This window comes from Astatotilapia calliptera, chromosome 1 (genome assembly GCF_900246225.1).
Source record: "Astatotilapia calliptera chromosome 1, fAstCal1.2, whole genome shotgun sequence".
Lineage (NCBI taxonomy): Eukaryota > Metazoa > Chordata > Actinopteri > Cichliformes > Cichlidae > Astatotilapia > Astatotilapia calliptera.
This window is the reverse complement of record NC_039302.1, coordinates 21,001,541-21,026,072: the sequence shown is the minus strand read 5'-3', so window position 1 is coordinate 21,026,072 and position 24,532 is coordinate 21,001,541. Positions and strand designations below refer to the sequence as shown.

The 24,532-nt window shown below is 42.1% G+C and overlaps 3 protein-coding genes across 5 annotated transcripts; 1 reads left to right on the top strand and 2 right to left on the bottom strand.

Moving 5' to 3' along the window:
- Positions 1-1,886: 1,886 nt before the first annotated feature.
- nudt21 (nudix hydrolase 21) lies at positions 1,887-6,646 on the bottom strand. Its single transcript, XM_026169250.1, has 7 exons — positions 6,328-6,646; positions 5,079-5,279; positions 4,924-4,987; positions 4,754-4,843; positions 4,207-4,282; positions 3,990-4,104; positions 1,887-2,295 (listed from the first exon to the last, which is right to left on the bottom strand). Exons 1-7 carry the CDS (start codon positions 6,441-6,443, stop codon positions 2,274-2,276), a joined length of 684 nt encoding a protein of 227 aa, XP_026025035.1. The 5' UTR covers positions 6,444-6,646; the 3' UTR covers positions 1,887-2,273.
- Positions 6,647-8,504: 1,858 nt separating this feature from the next.
- On the bottom strand, positions 8,505-15,106 carry LOC113023188 (flocculation protein FLO11-like). Of its 3 annotated transcripts, none has more exons than XM_026169229.1 (8): positions 15,081-15,106; positions 11,751-11,854; positions 11,196-11,661; positions 11,014-11,106; positions 10,896-10,932; positions 10,576-10,647; positions 9,212-10,495; positions 8,505-9,130 (listed from the first exon to the last, which is right to left on the bottom strand). In XM_026169229.1, the coding sequence occupies exons 1-8, from the start codon at positions 15,093-15,095 to the stop codon at positions 8,874-8,876; spliced, it is 2,328 nt and encodes a 775-aa protein (XP_026025014.1). In that variant the 5' UTR covers positions 15,096-15,106; the 3' UTR covers positions 8,505-8,873. The 3 variants fall into 3 exon arrangements, with proteins under 3 accessions (XP_026025014.1, XP_026024999.1, XP_026025006.1); XM_026169214.1 differs by lacking the exon at positions 15,081-15,106 and adding an exon at positions 12,801-13,495; XM_026169221.1 differs by lacking the exon at positions 15,081-15,106 and adding an exon at positions 12,801-13,495 and having other exon boundaries at positions 8,505-9,127.
- A 1,812-nt stretch (positions 15,107-16,918) lies between these two features.
- On the top strand, positions 16,919-23,936 carry LOC113023211 (transcriptional repressor CTCF-like). The gene is made up of 13 exons (XM_026169239.1): positions 16,919-17,144; positions 19,108-19,353; positions 19,451-19,633; positions 19,733-20,105; positions 20,197-20,367; positions 20,565-20,698; positions 20,780-20,900; positions 20,984-21,133; positions 21,325-21,485; positions 21,575-21,757; positions 21,854-21,992; positions 22,102-22,245; positions 22,383-23,936. Exons 2-13 carry the CDS (start codon positions 19,129-19,131, stop codon positions 22,637-22,639), a joined length of 2,241 nt encoding a protein of 746 aa, XP_026025024.1. The 5' UTR covers positions 16,919-17,144; positions 19,108-19,128; the 3' UTR covers positions 22,640-23,936.
- Positions 23,937-24,532: the final 596 nt, after the last annotated feature.

Sequence of the window (24,532 nt, the reverse complement as noted above, 5' to 3'; positions counted from 1 at the left end):
GAGGTGAAGCAAGTACACAAATCAAAATAAATGGCCTGTATTTATATAGCGCTTTACTAGTCCCTAAGGACCCCAAAGCGCTTTACACATCCAGTCATCCACCCATTCACACACTGTTCACCCATTCACACAAAATAAGTCCGGTTCCTGTTATTTCAAGCGCTTAAGACTATTTAAAAGCAGATCTGGTGCAGACTACATAATTTGGTGCTAACCATAATCTCAAACACATGCCACAAGTTTAAAAACCCTAGAAAAAGAAACTGTGTTGTGGGGCTAAACCTTTATTGACTATGACAAGGATATTCTGTTCAATTAAAACCTGTTGGCTGAGATCTGGGCTAATTAGAATAGAACTCTAACTTAATTTTCAAAATATAAACTTGACCAATACTTTCCAGTATTTTTCAAATATAATGAAAATGAAGTCTCAAATCAAAAAGTCAGTTTTTCCATGATAAAAATGTTATCGAATTAATCGACTACTGTGGGTGGTTCCTGGCTCTTACCATTTATTTAAGCTATGGTGAGGAATTTCCTTAAGTATAAGATGTTTTTGAAGCTTTTTTTTAGTGGTTACGATTTTTTCATGCTGTCTAATTCTAGTCGAAAATCCACAGTATTCCCAAAATACATTGTAATGATTTTCCTTTTTTTTTTTTGGTGTTTTTTAAAGTGCATGTGTTATAAAACATGTCTCTATAACCTGCACATCCTCTCCTGTCTTTTTATGGCATCCATTTATATTATTATGATTCCTCATGTCTGCAGTCACATGAACATCAGAAAGCTGAGCTGTGGGCAAATAATTAGAAATTATCTGAATGAAGGAACAAACACACCGTTTCTGTCAAGTACAACCTGAAAAACGTGTATCCTGATCACTTGTATCAAATAAATACACTATTAAAAAAAACACACACACACACGAGCCCCAGTGGGGCATCAATCCAGCAGGACTGGTATATGCTGGTTTGTGTAAGGAGCACGAGCCAGATAATGACTTTTAGGAAGATACCTGTGCATATACCTTACTAAACTATCAGAACTAGACCTCCGTGAGGATGGTATGAGGGCCTGATGTCCTTTAGTGGGACTGGCTTGATAAATGTAGACCAAAGCACTTCAGAACTGCAGGTCTGCCACTGGGACTCTGATCTCTTCACAGATGAGAGGACATGTGACAGGCATGAAAGAGTCTGGAGAGCCACTCTTTCATGCAAACATAGTTGATGGGAAGATGAGCATTTAGGGAGCCAAAGCTTCCCACCTTCAATCTTTGAAGCACTACAACAGGTTGTTAGTGGGAGACATTGCTCATCATCTCACTGCTGGTGGAAGAAACAAGACAGATGTAGATTTCTATACATTGATTTGCATTAAGCCACATTAGAATTCAGGCACTGGCACTGGAAGGCATTTCATCACTCGGCAGGATCATGATCCTGAAAATAGAGCGGGAAAAGGAAAAAAAAACCAAAAAAAAAAAAAACCCCAAAGAGCTGAAGGGGAAGAGGTGGAGAAACATTCTCGACTGGCTGAGTCAGTCACCTGATCTGAATCCAAATGAGTGCCCAGAGCTGGATGTGGCTGTGGGGAAGCCTAGGAGAGCATCACTGACTGCACAGCATTTTCCCCATACATTAACCACAATGATGCACACATTTCTGTCTGACCTCCTCAAATTAGATCCCAGATTTTAATGGCACCTGCTGTCACTTTACCAGTTTTTGGTTGTTTTTAATTCAGCCTACATCACAAAAATTGCTGACTTCTCCAAAACGTCTTTGATTTGTATTTCTGAACAGCAACAGATGTAATGTAGCATATTATTGAAACTTCAAAAACAAGTCAGACAGACACGGCTGCTCTTTGCACTTTATAAAAAACGTACTCAAAAGACTGCTTTATTAAAAGAAAATAAAAGAAAACACGGCATTGTTACAGGTTAAAACAACAGGAAACTCAACGTTTCGGCTTGTTTAATCAAACACTGGCCTCCTTCGAGAGGACATAAAATCAGATTTTTAACGCACTGGAATACAAACCTGCAGACTACAACAACTCTTAAGGTTAAAAAGAAACAAAGAAAAAAAAAAAAAAAGAAGACATTTTCATAGTCTTCTTAAACAGTATAAACACCCCTCCGGTCTGCAGATATACCTGACATGACAAGCATTTGTTTTGTGAAAGATGGTGCTGAGGCGAAGTCTTTTCTCCACACTGCGGGACGCACTCACAGAGACGGCCGCATGTACTTCTGATCATTTGAGTTAGTTGTAGATGAAGTTAAACCTGTAAAAAAACAAAACAAAAAACAAACAGTGATTATTACAAAATCAATGCCAGTTAGACTCATGTTGAAAAAGAGCTACTTTGATGATAAGAGCATCTTTTCCAGGACAAATCTGTACATTGCAGAAGGTTTACTACAAAGGAAGTAGCTGTTTTTAACCTGGCTAGAACTAACGTGCTCAGTTATGCTCACAGTTTAGATTTAAAATCCCATCGTCATTTCTTCACAACCCCCCCCCCCAATTTGTCACATGTTTCAGATCAAACTAATTTTAATACTAGACAAAGAGCAAATATAAAATGCAGCTAATAACGCGATGATTTCATGTATTGAGGGAAAGACCAGCTCGATTACATCACAGCAGGACACCGAGGGCCGTTCACATCCGAAGGCTCCCTCGAAAGTGACCTACAAATGTGTCCTCTTCCCGGGCTTTCAAGGATATGCTGAGCACATCCCTCATAGCCCACCTTATCCCAAGTTTCATTGTGTGCCACCGGCTGTGGGCTCATCACTACCTGTTAGTGTCATGGTTGCTAGGCAACAGAAGCAGCACACGAGAGGCTAAGCCGCCTCATTTAGCAGCAGCTCTGGTCGGCCTTTGAAGGGCGCAGCCGCTGAATTGGGACGTAGCTATAAGAAACATATGTTCAACCCACTGAGCCATACCTCATCAACACAAGCTAATGAAGCTCCTCTGTAAGGTTGCAGCAGCACAAACTGTGTGCATCACTTTGTCACTGGAATTTGTGTCAAGTTAGTGATGCATAAAAGTTTATACTCGTGCCTTTTACCAAATGGAAATTCCAGCCATTGGGACACAGATTTGAAAATCGATGGGTTACATTTGTAGGCCATTTATCACTGAGAATATTCAGCTCCGTTTACCATGTTATATAAACTATAGGCACTTTGAAGCCTTATTTATTATGGTATAGAAGACTATCATAACTAAACACACCAAGCAACATAAAGTCTTACAGATTGAGAGGTCAAATGTGCAGCTGACACATTAAAGGATCATTATGGTCGCCCGATTGGTTGTTTGGTACACAAACAGTGCCGTGCCATTTATCCTGGCGCTGAGGCCACGGGTGTTTTTAGCTGCAGATGAAACCTTTTCCCAGTGTTTTCCAGAAAGTCTTTTCAAGCTGGTGCAACATCTGAGCTTCTGCACCGATATGCGATTCAAAAGCGGTAAAAACTAACACAAACATGCACTCATCTCTTCAACCACCCCATAGCAAACATGCAAGGTTACAAAAATTGACATATGCACATCACACTGATGTCACATCTGTTTGTGCACAGCTGTGCACAAACAGATGTGACATCACTTTGCGTGGAAGACAATGTTATATAAAGAAAAATGCAGCCGTTAGAGCGCACGGATTGGTAAAATAAATATATTACCTCAAGAATTCAAATACATAATGATCTTCTGCAGCATCAATCTCTTGTCTAATTTGCAGGAAAAGTCTTCCATTTTGCTGTTATATGTTTTATCACCTGTTGTGTTGATAATGTCTCTGATCGGAGTGCAAACTTTGTGCACACTGCCAGCGACCAGAAAGAAACCCTGCTATGTAATTTCACAGCGCATCCCTCTGCTCTGAGGAATCCCTGCATCACTCGAAAACATTGCAGTTCTACTATTTTCTGTCCAAACGCATGCAAAAGTTCTGAACATTACCTGCTCAGCAGCTGTGGTAGACTGGAAATGATCGGTCCATATCCAGGAGCGTTGTCATACAGTTCAAACAACGGTGCAGCCACCAGTTTATAGTTTTTGGGCACAGCAAACAGTGCTGTACAAACATCAAACACAGATTTCAGAAACAACCAAAGAGACTCATCTAAGTCTTTACTTATTTTAATTAAGCATCAAAGAAATTTTGAGATACACTGACCTTTTTCCTGCAACTGGACCAGGAACAGCTTCTTATGCTCTTTAGGTTTAGTGATGTGAGCTGGAATATAGGGATACTGCAGGGCAAAAACTTCAGATTAGTTCACATCAAGATGTAGATGTGACAATATCCAACATGACTGATATAAAAATGAATCTAATATTAATTTCAGTCATTCTGTTGAACTGTCCTTCTTCCAGGGTGGGGTGATTGTAATGCATACATCTGTTGATATGCAGTGAAGTTGAAGAATTTGGAGGTGGTCCTCTTTCTTCATCATTTCATCCACTTTGCACAGTGTAGCAGTACCACTGCAAACTTCTGACAACTGTATGTATATTCTTGGATGTAGAGCAGTGTTTAAATTGAGCCTAATGTTTATTCCAAGTTTCTTCCTCACAGTAAGAATTACATGGCTCTGTACTCAGTATAGGCTAATACCTGAAGCCAAGGTATCTGTATCAGATCAGATCTGGAAAAGGTTGGCTTGATGCATCCCTAGTTAAAGTATCATAAATATCCTTCTGATCATCTTCTTTGTACTGACCTGTGGAGGCTCAAAGTTGGGACGCCACCAGTTACCAATACAATCATCGATCACCCAGTCCTGCTTCACACCATCCTGCCGTCCAAGGATCTAACAACAAATTTGAAGTTAATGCACACAGAATCAAAACAGCCGGCACAATGACACTAAGCTCAAAGTTTGGTAGCTACCTCGGTCATCAGGCGCTTCAGACCCTCCACCTCATCTTCCCCAGGGTTCAACTCTCCACCAGGCCTGCAGCAGAGAAGCAAACTGTGAGGCACCCGTGCAGGAAAAACTACCTCAGTTTGTTCACACAGTAGAGCTCTGAACATCAGACACTCACAGTTTAAAGAAAGTTGTGCCCAGCTGCAGGAGTAAAACATGAGGCAGTCTGTGTTCATGGACAATGAGGACACCCTCCACTGTCCTCCGCATCCCCATCTTATCAAACTCTTCCCGCATCCGCTGGAACCGGGCTGCCACCGAGCTGTCCTTCTCATACAGTGGCTCCTTGGTACCGAATGTGTAGTTGGTGAGGGGGTATCTGACAGGAAAACACACAAGAAGGCATTTCAGCATAAATGGAGATACCCACAGCGGGGTACACACACACACACACACACACACACAGAAAGCTGTGGGAGACATTAGAATAATAAAAAATAATTTTTTAATCTATGGCTATAACAAAAAGGTTTTTCTCAAGAAAATAACTGGTTTTATTTAATTATTCAGGGCTGTTCACATTTGTTCATTAAACAGTTAAAACCCAGATTTTATCCATGTTTAAAAAGTAAAAGCACCCCAAAAATTCTCATTTCACTGCTTAATTCAGGCTTTCAGCTGCCACAATCAACCTGATTAAGTCCCTAGTTTGTTTGTTTTTTCCCTTATTTTTTGTAAAAACATGTTTAAAAAAAAAAAACATGGAGTATTTATCAAATTCTTTTTTTTCTTAGAAATATTTATTTTCTGAAAAAAAAATCATAATTGGAGAAAAATGTCAGATTAATTAATTAGAGCTGACTAATTGGTTATTTTCTTGATTGACGGATGATTTCAAACGTTAATAAACAAAGAGTCCTTTTTTTCAGAGCCCTTGTGAATTTGAGACATTTCTTTTAACCTTCATAAATTCTTAGAAATTCCTTAATATTATTTGAATGTAATTTTGTAAATTTTCTTAATATTCTAAGTGACTTAGTTACCTGTCAGGCAGCTTTATGGCAATCACATTTAAATCACGTCTCGTTTCCAACACTGATAATGGGAATAATTAGTTACACCTGTAACTAAAAATCTACATTTCTAATCTACGTTCAGGTGAAATAAACACCAAAGTTCGGTTATAATGTCAGAGTTACAGCCGAGATGTTTTTCCTATGTTTTACTTTCAGAATAACCCTCACGAAGCCTTAATAGGACCACAGACATCGACCCGCTAAGGCTTCTTCCTGCAGCGATCACAATTAACCGAACCAAGCAGGTCGCGCTGCATCCTGACTCCTCGGTGTGCGATAATTAACGGCCCCACGACGGTAGTGAGACCAGCTACGTGTGCGGTGCTTTTAGAATGATCCACACGGACTTACAGGTTGATGGTCCTCTCCAGTGTGAGCGGCTTCGCGGGCCCGTATTTGTTCCCAAACTGGACGGGAGCGCTGCGCGGCCAGCCGGTGGACGAGCGGCTGGGAGGCGGGACCGACATCTCTAGCGTATGCTCAGCGACACTAAACCCGCCGGAAAGAAAGCACCTCCGCTGGGAGCTGGTTATTTATTGGAATATATGAATTACTTCAGAAACGCCGCCGACCCTCCACAACAAATGTCTCCGCCGTTGTTAACCTCGCTCCTCTTCCGGGTGAAGTGCGGCTTTGTGGTGGGGGAGACTCTTCGCCAGCGACCCCTGCTGGTCTGGATCTGAGACGTTACTTCGTATTTGATATGTAGCGAACTATCAAAGGGTGTGTCAGTGAAAATTGAAGTGTAAATTAACCAAAAATGACCTGTTTTACATTTAAAAAAAATAAAAATTAAAAATTAAATAACTATATATATATATGTGTGTATATATATATATGTATATATATATGTTTTGTTTTTATAAAATATTTGTTTATTTTATTTTTTATTTTGGATTTTTTCTATTGCATACGAAAGGCACGAGTCGGAAGTATGTGTGGGTGGTGCAGGACAGATGGGTTCAAGGTGGGGATGAGATTTCATCAGGAGTATACTCTGAGCCCCTCCAGCCAAGAATACAGACGAGGTCAGGCTATGATGGACTGCGATGTCTGCAGATGACACTGTGATCTGTTGTGAGATTAGGGACCAGGTGAAAGAGAGCAGGTGGAGGTATCCTTTAGAGAGAAAAGGAATAAAAGTTGGTAGATGCGAGACAGAATAGCTGTGAATGGATGAGAGAAAGATTTAACAATGAAGCTGCAAGGAGCAGAGGTAGTGACAGTGGATGAGTCTTAATACCTGGGGTCAACTGACAATGCACGAGGGAGGTGAAAAAGAGAGTTCAAGCAGGAGGGACAAGGTGGAGATGGGGTTTATTTGTGACAGAAGGATAGCCGCAAAAGTGAAAGGGAATGTTTACAGGATGATAGTCAGACCTGTTTTGACATATGGTGTGGTGACAGTGGCACTAACAAAAAAAGATGTTCAGATTTTCACTTCACATTTTCATTTAATCTTATATCAAGGTTAAAAATTGGTATGTCGGGGGAGAGGTCAGGTTTGAGAGGCAAGGCTGAAGACAGTTTGGACATGTGCAGAGGAGGGATTGTGGATATACTGGACAGAGGATGTTGAATATTGATCTGCCAAGCAGGACAAGGGGAAGACCACAGGCCCAGCAAATATCCCCCCTTGTTGCTCGAGGGGGGTAATATAGACAGAACCCCTTGGGTTACCAGGGATCTGGATCTGATGCAAAAAGAAATCCACAATCACAAGCTCTGCACAGTCAAGTCAAATGAGAAACGCCTCTAAATTACAACAAATGCCTTTCATTTCTACTTTGTATTAACTCTTGTATTAACCCTCCATATTGAACTTGCATATCACGTGCACCTAAAGTAAGACTCTTTGTGTTTAAACTGTTTCCTTTCACCCTCCAGGCCTTTCATCACGCAGTTTCTGCATACCGGCAATCATATGTTTAAAAAAAAAAACGTCCTCAGCCATTGTATACATGTGCAAAATCGGTAGCACGAAACCGAGAGATGAAATTTGTTATGTAAGTTAGCTGACATGCAAAAGGTGACACCTTTCCTGATAATACACAGCTCGCACAGATGTTCAGTGGTTAAATGTAGTCCGATGAAAAAAAGGAAACTCTTGGAAATGTCTGCCTCATAGAAATGAAAAGGAAAAATACTATTTCATTTGTATGACTGAGTTTTCAGATGTATGACAACTCTGTATACCAGAGTTGTTTATTGAAAGATGATAAGTAGAAGACCAGTTTCACTAAGACCCAGCTATGAAATGTGTTTAATTAGGCTTTTATACATTACCATTTATCTTTAATAACAACTCTTTTACAAATAAATTTGCTAAAGTTAAAGGCATTTGACTTTAATAAAAATAACAACATTATCAAACTTTCATTCTCTGCAGATGAAAGTTGCTCTTTTATGATCAAATTAAAATCTGTCAGTGTGTGTGGCCATAATCGAGGCTGAGGATTATTGTAGATGTGGGAAAAACCTCCACAAAAAGCTGAGATGAAGTTGCTCAAAGTAATGATTTCACACAGTCACTTCAATACTCCATTTAATAGTCATAACTATGTCTCTTATCCATCTATTGTAAACATTGTGTATTTTTTTTTTTACCACAATAATTGTCTTATGGTACATAATCACACGTGCAATGCAAAACCTCAAACATAAGTTAAAAAAGGACAAAGACACTGCTGGATTTGTTGATTACGTCACACCGAGGGGATCTCAGTTCTTTGGTCCAGTGGCCCACCCTTTGTGGTGTGCTGCTGTGATGTGGTGGTCCCTGTAGGAAGTGCCATGGATCATCATTCCCCTCCCTCTGCTTCACCCTTTACTGTGGCCTCTCCTGCCCCCTCCTCCGTCACAGTAGTTGGTCCCATGTTTAGCATTTTCTTTTTTCCTCACTTATCACTCACTGGTTTAGTTTCCTCTTGCTTTTGACCCACTATCACTGCTTCCTCTGTGCAGCGCTCACCATCCTCCACTGCTGCAGGTTCAGCTGGTGTGTCTGCTTCAGCTTTCACACTTTCTTCCCGCTCTTCTTTCGTTGTCGGTTCACTCTGGGCCACGGTTGGTTTCTCACTCTGGCTCCAACTGTCAACCACTTCCTTCTTCTCGTCTGCCTCAAGTACTTTGCTTGTTTGTTCCCCATCTGCTGCTAAAAGAAAAACAATATCATAAAACACACCATTCACCATGCACCTACATACAGAGATCACAAGCAGAACTTAAAACTCACCAGTGCCTTTTTCTGCAGGCCCTACACCGGATCTCTCATCAGATATCTGGATTACGTTATCTTGGCCTGGACTATCGCTAGCGGGTGGTGCAGCAGAACTTGTGTTATCAGTAGTGGGCAGGCTAGAGATAGTTGGTGTGAGCTTAGTGTCAACATTGTTGGGAAAAGGTGGCTCTGACCCAGTCGTGAGTGGGGAGCTAATTGCACCGGAGGTTGACGAACTAGCGGTGGAGGTGGTTTCTGCTCGGTTCAGACTGGTAGCAGTGGAAGTGGTGTCTGTAGGGTTTGTTTCACTAGAAGAGGTGGAGGGAACGGACGTAGTGGCTGGGTGAATGGCGGTAGATGAAGAAGCGGAGTTAATGGAGTCAGTGGATAATTGGGGTTGAGGTTGAGCTGTAGGAGTGGTAGAAGGTGCTGAGGTGGTAGGAGGAAGGGCAGCAGAGACCATGGTGGAGGAAGCGGTAAAGGTGGGGTCATGTGAAATTGTTACTGTAATTACATCACTTGAGTCAGAGGGAGGTGATGTAGTCATAGTGACTAATGTTGAAGAGCTACTGGATGTGACTGAAGCTGGTTCATGACTGACTTCGCTGATGGTGGTGGTGGTAGACAAGCCCGGCGGCACATCTGACACGCTGGTGCAGGGCGCAGAAGCTGTGGTGGTGACAGAAATAGCTGCATCACCACCAGCAGCAGGAGCAACATCAAGTGAGAGAACGCCATTTGGCTCTGGCAAAGTCGATTTGGCTGACAGATTTGTTGATGCCGTGGAAACAGGGCTTTCGTGACTGGGAGCAGAAACAGTTTCCGAGGTGGTAATGGAAGGCCCGGCAACTGTTGCTGCTGAAGTGGAAGTGACAGCGAGGCTTGGAGTAACAGACTCTGAGGAGGTGGGGGTAACGGATGCGTTGGCAGGGGGCTCTGTGGGTGCGGTCGTAGTTTCGGGGACGGAGGTTGCTGCAGGAGAGTCAGTGCATACAGCTGCGTGTGAGGGAGTTACAGTACTCGAAGGGGGAGCTTCAAAGTCGGTCGAGTCGGGGACCGCGTTTGAGATTGTCGGTGCAGCGGGAGCGGTGGTGGCCGGAGGTGACGGCGCTGCGGCTGGGCTGAGTTTAGTGGGCGTGTGTGTCTCTGCTTCCTGTATTTGGGCCAGCTCGTTCTCAGGTGTGTTGCGGCCAGACGTTGTGGGGGGTGGCCCCGGTTTGATAACCGGCTTTGGAAGCAGAGCGGGTTTCCCGGCTCCTTCATGCGCTGACACACTTGCCCGAATCTGATGCCTTGTGTCTAAAAAGCAAGAAAAATAAACGTGAAAATGGTTCACTTACTGTACTCTGTACACATGAGAGCGTAAACCAGCGTTTTACCTGATGATGCAGACATCGTTCGAGGTTTTGAGAAAGTGGGAGGTGGCTCGGGTTTACTGTCAATGATGGTACCTGAAGGGCAAAAATCATTTTACCACAGGAATTAATGGCCCTATAATAGACTGAAAGAACCACAGACTCCTGCTTGGCTTATCAGCGCAGCCCCTCAGATACTAAATCTTTTCATTGGAGAACTGATCCATGTCGAGAAGCCTATCCTTTTGACACAAATCCCTAGACTTCAAAGATTAATTTAGCCTCATTAATACTACGCTGGAGCTGAGAAGACTATTAAACGTATCACAGATAAAGGCACATACCTTCAGACTCGGCCTTTTTCATCTCTCCTTCTTGATCCTACATAAAAAAGGAGCATTTAGTACTTTTTAAGGCCTCTGAGATATCCATAACAACATTCAGACATGCAGATGTGCAAACCTGTGTCTCTCCTGGCAGGGGTTTGGAAACTCCAATACGCTGAAGCATGAGATGGAGCTTCTGTTCAAAGCTATTCTGGCCTTCAAATTGTTTCTAAAAGCAGCAGCAGCAAACCAATTTTCAGTTCTTATCCACTAATGAAAAAGACTAAAAAAACAGGCATTAACTCTAGCAACACCCACCTTTGCTGTGTTTCTGGCATTGGTCGACCCCGCTGCTGCTGAGCCAGATAGCAAAATGAGAGACTGGGACTTCCCCTCTCTGAGAGCTCGGCGGGGAGGCACTGCTTCGCCCCTCAGCGGCGGAGCGCCAGAAACAGGTGTCTCCCGAACAGCTGGCTCTCCAGAAACAGCAGTGGGAGCCTCTTTTGCTTTCTCCTTTTCATTTTCCTTGTCGTGCTCCTTTACTCGGTCTTTGTCTTTGTCTTTCTCGGATCTGGCAACCTCCCTGAGAGGGCGAATGAGATCAGCGATGGAGGCCTTTTTGGGACGCCCCTCATGGCTCGTCTCTGATTTCAAACCTCGCCTCTTTTTGAGCGTAAAGAAATCACCCAGCTTCCTCCGGAGGGTTTTCGTCGGGGCCGGACAAGGGACAGAGCTGGCAGGAGCCACTTCGTGCACTGTGATAGATTCCTCATCCTGCAGCTTCCTGTACAAAGAGTCGTATGTCTCAGTTTAAGGTCTATTCACTTGTACGGGTAAACATGAAGGGGCTAATTTGTGTGCCGTGATACTCACAGTGTATCAGCAGGCAGTACTCTCTTAGTAAAGAACTCTTCAACTCCTTCATCCACACGCCCCATGAGCTCAAGGACTTCATTTTCACTCTCGATTATTGTCTCCTAATTACCCCCCAGACACACACACACACAGAAATCAGATATTTTGCACCACGGATCACACAAACTAACAAGGAACAACTCGCATCTTACAGCATGTAACTTTACATTACATAACTATCACTTCTGAAAACCCACACACTCCTAGCACTCCTCATGCCTCTATAGGTGTATTTTGGTTTGATTCTCTCATCCATTTATGTTACGATCCGGGCCTCCCTGGACTCAGTTGCTCAGTAACGTACAATGGGTGCTGGGGGGTGGAGTGGGAGGGGGTCGTCATTGGATTTTTTAAACGCTGAATGGAAGCAACATAACTCATTTTTGCCAATATAGGTAACGTGATATCAAAATTGGGAGCCGCATTGTCCTGATCACATTAACATCTGTGCCCACAAGTAGCAATGAAAGTCGGGGGAGGCTCGAGTCCAGAAGGCAAATTTAGCCGAAGTCACCGTTACATGATATCCTGTCAGGGGAATTGCTTGAATTTTGTCTCCCAGGCCATTTGTCTCCAAGGGAGTGACTGAATGTCTGCAGCCTAATAGCTCTGTGACAGCGTGATCAGCTCAGTGGAAAACGGATGAGCTCACACACATATTTTACACGATCACATGAAGAAACTGAATGGCTTCTTTTTTTCCTTTTTTTTTTAAGAGAAAGCAAGAAAACGAGCGCCCACTCTCACAGAGGCAGATTTCATTGGCTTCCTGAAGCAGCCGGTGACCGGTACAATGGCACTGCCTAATTCAAGCCGGGGACCAGGCATCTTTTACAGCACTCCCCCTCCATCCTTCCCTTCCCCCTGCCTCTCCCCTCTGTACCCTATTCCATCTCTCCTCTCTCCCTCCCTTCCATTTTCCCTCCTCTCTCCCTCAAACACACACACACACACCTTTCTCTCACTCTCCATTTTTACAGAAACCTCCCTGATTCTCCTGCACAGTACCTGCGGTCTGCTGGGACGATAGTTCAGTTTCTGTCGGTGAGGTCTCGGTCTGCTCTGGGTGTAGTGCCTGAGCACCGGTCCGCCCAATGGCAGCTCCATTGGGGAGACACACGGCACGCTGTTGCCGTGGAGCTCTGTTGCCGTGGCTCTGTTGCCGAGGCACCGTTGCTAAGAGCACGAGCAGCAGCGGCAGTATGTAATGCCTCTGCTGAGGTGGGAGGGGCCGGGGTGGCGAGACTGACAGATCTGACAACAGAACCAAGCCTTTCTCTGTCCCCCTCCCCTCTGTGAGAGGAATACCACGGGGGAAAAAAAAGATGGTGATAAAATAAGGAGGCAGGGATAAAGTGACCACACTAACATTTGCTTCATCCCTGCAGCCTCACCCATGAACGGCACATGCATGGATGCACCGATTTACTCCAGTGTGAAAAGGCTGAGTGCACAAAATGTTTTACTGTGGTTACGTAATAAATTAATAATTAATTTTATATGCGGAAAAGAAGCTATAAATGACAGACTGACCCACTCTGAAAAACTTCACATTGCATGCATTTAGTGTAACGCCTGTGTTTTACTCTACCTCTCCTGCATGTGGTGACAAGATTAAGTTATCTTAAAAGCCCGGTGTTTATGCACTGTGCATATTTATCTCTCTAGCGTATAAAGTGTACTGTCATTATTATATCATACCTATATATATATATATAGTTATATCGGGTGTGTGGTATACACACACAGACCCTAAAATTGCACAAATTCTAATTATTATTTTCTCCTTTCGTCTAAAACATCTAAAACACGTTTTAAACAGCTTTTTTGTAGTTCTTATCTTTCTTTCCCTTTTTTTTAATCCTCTCTCCTTCACAAATGTTTGCTTTTGATCTGAATAGAGTTGTGCACGCCCCCACAACAGTTCCTCACACACACACGGTCTCTTTTTCACGTATTTCACTGTTTATATCGCTGTGCTCTTCTCTTACTGTTATGTCACTGTTCTCTCCTATGTTTCAAAAATTAAAACTCGTTCCTGAACCATTAAATAAGGCACACGCCCTTAGCAGCAGTTTCCATACATCTTAATTATGCTGCATATCCTCCAAAGGACGCATGCTGCAGGTTTCATGGGAATTTGGTTTCCTGGTTGGAATATTTGATAATCAAAACCAGGGCTGATATTTACATGGAGCTCATGTTTCTTTTCCAAAATAACAACCCACAAACAACTTGTTTTTGCATTTATGAAGAAAGGTCAGGTGTTCCACATGAAGTAACGTGAGAACAGACCTACAGCAGGTCACTGTAACCTAGAAGTAACTTGGTTATTTAGATCTTATTATTATGCTGACAGAAATCAAATAAAACCTGCAGTGCTCAGATTACAATTTCATCTAATCAGCAGGTTGTCTGGAGAAACTTCACCAGTCCAGAAATGCTCAGGACAAACAAGGGGATCAAGTGTTCACGTGTAACTGACTTTCACAAATAATGTCGGAGGTATTTGTACTTGCATTTCAAGAAATGTTAAGCTTTTAATGCATTACAGTTCAAAGGCAATTACTGTACTGCACAGCTTTTGTCTGCCAGCTGAACACAACCCCGTCTGATCTTCAAAACGTGGAATATTTCCCAAACTGTGACAGATTATAAAGAAATGTGAGTCTTAATTATTAGACAAGTAGCTGACAGATGACGACATGCAATCATTTGCATCATTATTCACTATGCACATATCAGCTCAATGTTTTTAAGGTTCGAATACAAATAAAAATTATGAAAGGAAACCCAGTACCTAGTAATCAAAGCAGTTAAGACTTTTATAGGCCCCAGCAGAGGCAGAGGCAGACATTTGATACACCCGGGGCTTAAGGTAGTATGCATGTGGGATTGGGGGGGTATCAAGACACGAGGACTAAACCCCAATTCAACCAGACCCCGAACTGATCCGGCAGAATTAAAACAGGTCTACAACAGTTCACAATCAGGACTACTTAGGATTTAACCAAGACAGAACCAGAATCAGAACTAGATGATAGTAGCACTAAAAATCATCATAGACCTGCACTACACTTATTTTTTAATTCTACCAAAACACTATTTAGATTGAGAAAAGTTTATATAATTATTTAGCCTTGTTGTGCAAACAAGCCTGCATAACTTAATAAATATAGAATTTGAAAAATAACAAACCTAAAAAGAAACACTAGGTACGAGATACATGAGGACCTATGATACGGTGATACTTTTGGTAAACGACCATTTGACTAACATGTGTCTCACCTGCTCTTGTTCCATCTCTGTTCTGTCCTCATTCTCCATCTCCTTCTCTTGCCCTCTCTGTTCCTCTCTCTCTCTCTCCCTCTTTGTGCTGACAATCAAGCCAAACACCAACATCATCAAATATACAGTTGAAACCAGATATTTACACACTCTTCAGATAAAAACACTTTTTTAATTGTAACATCAAATCAGACTAAATGTTTATTTTTTTAGGTTGATAAATATAAAGAGTAAGAAGAGAAACTATCTGTATTTCTTAATTGTAAATGGCACCAAATTGTATTCAAACTTGAGCCACACTTATGGAGCTCCACAGTTCTTTTCCTGGTGTTTTGGTTGACATCTCTTGATTTTCCCATTTCAAAGAAACAGGCTCTGTGTTTTGCGTTACAGTATATGCATCCACAGCTGTGCCACCAATTTACTCACATGGACTCTACTAACCTATCAGAAGCTTCTTCAGCTCAGAATGGAATCGTCTGGAGTTTTCTTATAAATTAACAATAAACTTAGTGTATATGTACTCCTAAATTTGATTAAAGTAATAAAAAATAGACAGCTCTGTCTCTCTTTATTCTGACATTTAACAAATTCAAAAGATATTTCAATATTTATCTAAAACAAAACAAATTTACTCTAAATTGATGTTGTACAGTAAAAAAATGTTGTTCCATAAAGTGTACGTAAATATCTGGTTTAAACTGTGAATATACTGCTGTGTATTGAACAACATACTTTCTTTTAAAACAGTGCTGCCTGAGAGCCCCAGAATCACAGGAATCCAGTACTGATTTCCAGCTTTGTCCCTAACACACAAGAGATTTCTCCAAATTCTCTGAATCTTGTGACGATAATATGTACTGTAGATGATAACATATTCACAATCTTTTTACATTTTACATCGAGGAACAATATTCAGAGATATTTTCAATATTTTTCAATAATCAGGAATTGTTCCACAGTTTGTGGACACAGTTTATTCTAGACTGGTGAACATGTACCCATCTTTACTTCTAAGAAAGTCTGTCTCTCTAAGATGCTGTTTTTATACCCAATCATGGGTCTAATTAACCTAATTTCAAAATGTTCCTCCAGCGGTTTCTCAGCTTAAACATTTACTTTGTATCTGTGTTCTAGTGTGGATAAAATATGAGTTTATGGGATTTGCAAATCACTGAATTCTGTTTTTGTTTACATTTTACACACTATCTCAGTTGTATGGTCGTTTTTTGTGTTCTAGCTACTTTTATTTTATCTCATGTTTAATTTTTGTTCTTAATTTTGTGTTTAGTTCCAGGTCCCAGTTCCAAGTCTTAGTAAACAAAGGCTAAAATAAAAGATTTCCCGTTTAATTTTAGCTGCTTTTTTATTTTATTTCATATGACTTAAATATTTTATACATAGTTATTGTTTCTAGTTTGGTGTTAGTTAACTAAAAAACCTTTGAACCAAATAATTAATGGTGGGCTATAATTGAAAAGTCCTAAAAGCTAGGGTCCAGGAGCTCACTTTCCCATGGCAACAGTCTAAATAGGTTTTCTTTTCATCTTACATACACTACGCAGCTAATTATCACTCACGATTTCATTTGTGTGCATGTTGTAAACCCCAATTTGACACTTTCATGCCGCCCTCCAGTGGCTAACTGGATGAACTGCTTTAATACAGCAAACATTATTCCTAATCTTGACTCGATGCTGTTGAATGTTTAAAGGTCACTCCCGATGAAAAAAAAAACTGATAGCAGATCAGAAAACTAATCAATAACCTCTCCCTTTTAATAACCGTCTCCGTGGTTGCCACGCCCACGCCTGAATTCAAATCTGGCGCCCATCACCCACAGCAACATCCCGATCCCTCCTCTTTACTCCCCGGACACCTAGTTGCGCAGGCGCAGTGGCTCTTATGGGCCGCCATTTTGTATGTTAGGCCCACTCTTCCAAAGCGGGAGAAAATTATTAGCCCGGCGCGGAGCACTTACGGCCGTCCGCTGCAGGACTGAAAGGAGCTACTGTAGGCGCTGAGCTTCCAAGTGAACATAACGAGGAAAGGAAGAAACCAGGAGTAAGTAGAGCTTTTACTTTGCCTCCAAACGCGGAAACGTTTTTGTAGGAGCCGTCGCCGGCCTCTAGGTGTCACGGTCGGGCTTACCGGCCAGGCGGCTGGCGGGGGGTGTTTGTCTCCCTCTATCGTTATCTAAAATGCACTAAATCCGTCTATAAAATGTAACTCCCTGTTTCAGTTGAGCATTTTGTTGGTTTTTGACCGATATTTCGATGTATGTGCACAGGGATGGCTGTATTTATCGGTGTTCCTGTTTTAAGTTTGTTCAGGCCTGACGTCCATCTTATCGTGCCCTTTGTTTCCTGTTTTCAGACGTACTCGCGCCTCCCGAGTTAACCAACTAACACGAGACAGTATTTAAGTAGTTTTATTTCGCTTATTAAACTATACATCATCTGTTGGACGATGTCCTGTGAATTGATAAAAACAGAACGGAGGAGAACGGATTTTTAGATTAAAAAAAATCACACACAAGCGAACAAATGCTTCCTGAAGCATCGGACTAAATGTGATTTCTGTTACTGGCTCACAGTCATAACCTATCAGCGTTCAGCCAAACCAGATAACCACTGGAAGGCAGGAATGAAGACTCTTTTAAACATTTGCATCGCAGTTATTAAAAACGGTTACGGTTTCTGCATCGTCCACCGGAGTTTCACTCTGGCTCGGGTGCTAGTTTACATGACCCGGACTCCTCGAACTCTGGCTTGTGCGGGGTGTCATTGCGTAATGGCTGTACGTGCTTAGTGTAAAGAGTCTAAATATGATAGTTTTTAGTACTCTGGTGAGTCTTAACATCTGTGGTCTCTACTGGGCCCAAGTCCAGGAGATGAGACTTTTATTGGTCCCTTGTATACTTTTACTGACTCTCAAAAAGCAAAGCTAAATCCCGGGAGCTTAATCTGTAAAACTATAGCATAATTTATTAAGCGATTTGTTTTACATTATAAATAAAACTGTTAAATAAATCTAGTGTATTGTTTAAATCTTGCACATTTAAACCTGTGGCGAACTTAAAGTTAATCTGAATAGAGACAACTTTCATTGTAGACTCTTAATTGTGCTTTGTAAAACAACCCATCTGATCAGTTGAAGAGGAGAACTTTTCTTCACGTTTAAACTATCTGAACAGGTACTTTATTTGAAACCCTTTAACTAAAAACAAGGTTTCTTGTCATCACACACAACTGCAGCTAGCTGGCCTTCTCCACATATGGTGACCAGTAAATGAAAAATGTTAAAATACTTTGTGCAAAATGCATTGAGCGCTGTTTGGTATGTATGTTCAGATGAGAAAGCACAAAATAAATGAAAACAGAGAACATGTTGGGTTGAGGCATTAAATAAACTCTAGTTACTAGTTGGTGGCCCTGGTGAAAATGGGGCATCGCTCATCCCTAGCAGAGGTGGGCTTTGTTTGTTTTATTTTGTGTTTTGTTTTAAAAAGTAAAAAAAAAACAGCATGCTGCTCATCTGACATCAACTCCAAGTAAAAGACAAGGGAAACGGAGTTTGGTGTATAAGCCCCAAAAAACCCAAAACAAACTGTGGACAGTTTTACACACTAAACTGTTTTTTTTTTCTAAAGTTGCCAGTTTAAATGGGTGTAATTGATATCCTGGAAATGGAAAAGTTTTGTATTCTGCTGGCAGCACTTTTTGTCATACTGCACATTCAGGAAAAGGAAAACCAAACACTGGGAATGTTTTCAGTGCACAGGCAAATATTGATACAAGGATTATTTTTTTTAAAATTGTTTGTTCAGTTAATCTAGGTGCTTTCATCATCTGGTCTAAACATGTCTGGATTTACTGAAAGCCATCCCGTTGTTTCAGTTTAGCCAGAGGGCAAAGGAAGGGGGGGATCAAATAAAAAAATAAATAAAGCACTTTTTGGTTACAAACAATTCTCCATCACACCAGTCTTTCCTTTTGCTAAAGATATTCACGTTCTTTCTGTTTAGCGCATTTGTTGGCTCATTGCCATGGAGGCCGAGGTTGTTTCCATGGAGTCCGCTCAGGTGACGGATGGAAAGGTCCTGCCAGAGGGTGGAGAGGCCTTGACGCAGGGTGAAGTCGCTGGTAACATGGAGATGATGGTGATGGATGCTCTAGACCCAACTCTTCTACAAATGAAGACAGAGGTGTTGGAGGGAGGTGGCACAATGACAGTTTCAGGTGGAGATGAGGGCCAGATCATCACGCTTCAGGTTTGTAAAGAGCACGGTTTAAACTTTTTAGCCAGATTATATATGTCAGGTCTTTTATTTTTGCCATCAAACGATAAAGTCCAGTCTCTCTTCACAGGTGGTGAACATGGAGGAGCAAGCAGGTGCAGCATTAGGTCTGGGTCAGCTTCAGCTCGTGCAGGTACCTGTCACAACTACAACTGTAGACGGGCTCCAGGCTACTTATGTTGAGACGTCAGCGGCTAACAAGGATGCAGAGCCAGTTATTTGTCACACTCTTCCTTTACCTGAGGGCTTCCAGGTGAGAAATGACTTGAGGCTACCCGGTGCTTTTGATTGTCTTTGATTTTCAGTGAAGTCTTTGTTCCAGTAGGATTCATTTGTCATATTCCTACACTAGGTAGTTAAAGTGGGCGCAAATGGTGAAGTGGAGACTGTAGAGCAGGAGGAGCTCCAGGCAGCCCACGAGGAGCTCCAAGGGACAAGGGTGGAGGAGGAGGAGGAGGAAGAGCCAGCAGAGGTGGAGACCTCTGTGCCCCCGCAAGATGACCCAGAGTGGACAAAGGACCCTGACTACCAGCCCATTACTGCTGTCCGTAAAGCAAAGAAGGGAAAGAAGAGTCGCCTGCGCTATGCAGAAGGCGATCGTGACATGGATGTTTCTGTGTACGACTTTGAGGAAGAGCAGCAGGAGGGACTGCTGTCAGAGGTTAATGCTGAGAAGGTTGTGGGCAACATGAAGCCCCCGAAACCCACAAAGATCAAGAAAAAAGGTTAGACTTTGATCAAGTTACACGAAAACTTTCAAGAGATTTTTTTTTTCTTCTTCTTTCCCAGTGCTAAATTGAACATCTCTGTGTCCAGGTGTTAAGAAGACTTTCCAGTGTGAGCTGTGCAGCTACACCTGCCCACGGCGCTCTAACCTGGACCGACACATGAAGAGCCACACAGATGAGAGGCCGCATAAATGTCACTTGTGCGGGAGAGCGTTCAGAACAGTCACACTGCTGAGAAACCACCTCAACACACACACAGGTATTTGGAGAAAATACAGAAACGGAAACAATTTGCTGGATGGACTTGGTGAGCGAGGAAGTAAATTTTCAGAGTGTTTACTTATTATTACTGCAAAAGTTAGTGGGCATTTATCTCCTTTTCATCCAGTGTTGTATTTCAGATTTCAGCTACACCAGCAGTTAATATACAGTTCTGATTTTCTTCTTCGTTTAAAGGCACTCGGCCACATAAATGCACAGATTGCGACATGGCGTTTGTGACCAGCGGTGAGTTAGTGCGTCATCGTCGCTACAAGCACACACACGAGAAGCCTTTTAAGTGCTCCATGTGCGACTATTCCAGTGTCGAGGTGAGTTATATTAGTTATTTAATTGGGCATCAACCTGGTCTCTATACCATGGAATAAAGGCTAATGTGTCTCTTTTCCCAGGTGAGCAAGTTGAAAAGGCACATCCGCTCTCACACAGGGGAGCGACCCTTCCAGTGCAGTCTTTGCAGCTATGCCAGCAGAGACACTTATAAGCTGAAGAGACACATGAGGACACACTCTGGTAAAATCCTTAGATTTTCAGTCAAAGTGTGTTTTAGCTCCAGTTTTTTAGGAGAGTAGCTGACTCGTCTTCTTCTGTTGCAGGTGAGAAGCCATACGAGTGCTACATCTGCCATGCTCGTTTCACACAAAGCGGCACCATGAAGATGCACATCCTGCAGAAACACACAGAGAATGTGGCAAAGTTTCACTGCCCACACTGTGATACCGTCATTGCACGTAAAAGTGATCTTGGTGAGTGATTTGAGACTATTTCTACTTCAAACTGTATGCAGAAGGACAGTTAAAGGAACGTAAACATGTTGATCTCAGTTAGTGGATTGCCCTGTGTTGTGAAACAGAATATTTCAGGGAGTCTTTATCTCTATAACAAGGCAATATGACATTTATCTGACTGGATTTTTATGCCTTTGTCTCCATCTTAGGTGTTCACCTGAGAAAACAGCATTCATTTATTGAGACGGGGAAGAAATGTCGTTACTGCGATGCTGTGTTTCATGAGCGCTATGCTCTCATTCAGCACCAGAAGACTCACAAGAATGAGAAGCGTTTCAGATGTGACCAGTGTGACTACTGCTGCAGACAGGTCCGTGTTGGGCTGGAATACGTTATGCTCCTGCTGTTTATTTTACTGCTAAACAAACGTTAAATGTCTTTTGTTCTGTTACCCAACAGGAACGCCACATGATAATGCACAAGCGCACGCACACAGGGGAGAAGCCATTCGCCTGCAGCCAGTGTGACAAAACTTTCCGTCAGAAGCAGCTCCTGGACATGCACTTCAAGCGTTACCACGATCCTAACTTCATCCCCACTGCCTTCGTCTGCAACAAATGTAGCAAGACATTCACTCGCAGGGTAGGACTGACCCTTGAGATCATAGTGCACACATGAGAGGGTTGTTTGTGTGCGTATGTCACAGAGGTGTGACGGTTCTGTGTTTTTGCTCCACAGAACACGATGCTACGTCATGCTGACAGCTGTACAGGTGATGCTTCTTTAGAAGAAAACGGAACTCCACCACCCAAAAAGGGACGACGTGGCAGGAAGAGGAAGATGCAGTCCAGGAGGGATGATGATGACGACGACACAGGTCTCGTACACAAGTGCTTGAAAAGCTGATATACAAATAATCAAAGTGTCTTAAGTAAATATTTAGGAGCCTGTCAAAGAGGTTTGGGTGCTACATTAAATTGTTGCAGATCTTGATGGCGAGCTTGAGGAGGAAGAGGATTTGCTGACTGAGATGGAGGTGGAGCAGGCCTCGCCTGTTGTCCCTATCCCAGCCCCAGTGGAGCCACCAGTCAAGAGGAAGCGTGGGCGCCCCCCAAAGAGCAAACCAGACAGTAAGTGTTTAATTGGTGACCGTTTTTGATGTCATTTAACTCGTAGTGTGTAGTGTTGGATTTTTCACAGATAACAAACTATATGTACCAATTTGAAAAGGTGTGTCTTTAGTCTGACCTGAAATTGTCCTAAACAGCGGCTGCTATCATCCGTGTGGAGGACGAGGCCACCGGAGAGGTCGACGACATCATTGTGAAGAAGGAGGTCGGAGCCGACCAAGACGATGATGACAATGAGGCTGCACAGGAGGTGGTGGTGGGTGGAGGGAAGTCGACCATCCAGATGGAGGAGCTGACCCAGGGAGAGGGTGCTACGCAGGCGGGGCAGCTGTCTGAAGCCCCTCCGAACGGGGAACTGACTCCTGAGATGATCCTCAGCATGATGGACCGGTGATGGGTGTGAGGGTCAACCCTGTTTTTAAAAAGGAAAAACAAAACCCATCCCTTTTATTAAGTCTGCAGTTTAATTCTTGGCATTTAGGATAACAAAAGTCCTCCACAGACAAAAACATCACTGTTGTAATTTAAGATTTGCTTTTTAAATCATGTATTGATACGTGACTCGGATGAGTGAAAAGAGTGTTTTGTTTTGTTTTTTTTTGTTTTTGTTTTTTTCTCATGTTTGTTTGTTTTTTAAGTAATGATTTACCAACCAACAACTCATGGCAGTTAATTTTGGAGTGGCTGTAGTTCACGGGAGTATCTTACCCTTTTTGTTTGCTTGTTTTTGGGGGGGTTTCCCCTCTTGTCAAAAATCACAATTCGGTTCATTTCAAGATGATGAGATAGCCTCATCTCATCCAATTGTATTCTGGATACATTTCCGACCTCAAAATCTGCAAAGGCATCCTAATCGTTCTTTAAGTTTAGTTTTTGTTTTGTACATAGTGCACATGGTGTTAAAATCCAGATCATATTTATCAGTGAAGTGTTGGTAAATAGGAAAGTGCTGTCTAGTAAAACTGCAGAGGAAAATTGTCTTCTGGGGTTTCACTTAAGAGCAGCGTGATGCCAAAAACATGTAAATTAAGCCCAGAGCTGAAAGTCTTTTGAAAAAATTGATTGCGGAAATAAATTTTAAATAAAGGGGACTTTTGATACTGCTGCTAGTCACAGCCACTTCAAGATATTTTTTTTTGAAAAGAGAGTATTTTGAATTGTATTTCTCTTTTTCTGTGGTTAGTAAATCCCTTTTTAAGCATATTCTAGTTTTTAAAGCTTAATAGACTGCTTCTCTCATGCTCCTTGCTACTGTTACACCTGTAGATGATGTGTATGTACTAAACATTGATGAGTTGATGAAAAGATGGTTGTTTTCGCTCTCTCGTGTAGCCATTCCACTTTGAGTTGTTGTTTCCCTTTTGTACCATTGGCGATGCAAAGCTACGTAGCAGCTTGAATGACCTTTTAATAACTGTGTGGCAGATGAGAACAAATCTACAACTGCACAACCAATAAATGAGACTAGTAGACACGAGACTTTAGGTTTCTGCAGCTGCAATAACTGTTTTTAAAAGTCTGGTTTGGCTGAGTAATTAACATGTTAGTGGCGCACTCATGGCAAAACGTTTGCTTGAATAATTGTTTATTAAAATTGGCTAAGAAACAGAGCGATAAAACAGAAATGTCGGTTTATTTTGCTTGCAAATATATTTTATTAAATGGAAACATTGATATTAAATTTTTTTTTTAAATCTTTATTTGTATGTCCTAAAGAATATTTGGGAAACGGGCTCTGGTGGGCTGGTAGTGGATGTCATTAACATAAACTGTATATAAAAGGTGGTCGTAAATGAAAGGTAAAACCAGTCCAGATGTGTTAAACCCCCATTCTTTCTCTTGGCCAGCAGAGGGTGCAAAACTGATTACACTTGTTTGAGCTCAGTAAACAGTTTCCTGCTGAGTTTATCATCTCAGTTGCTAGTTTTGAGTCGTAATCAACACAATATGATGATCGTTTTGTAAACTGGTCCCAGTTCAAGTCAAAAAGGATAAACGACCTTGAGATTGGTTAGATATACCACTTCGCTTATGTTTGGACTTGATGACGCAAATTCAAAACCTTCCGATTACAAGACGAACTCCCAGCTCTTGAGCTAAGATCGCCCCTGGGGATATCATATTCGGGCTTCACTTTCCCTTCCAATCAGGCAAAGTGATCTCATTTGTTTATCACTCTCTATTGGCATATTCACGTGAAGTGGATTACGCTGGAAACATCTGACCAGTCACAAACATACTGGCAGCAGAGTGATATTTTTTTGTAGTATAATATTTATTTATTTTT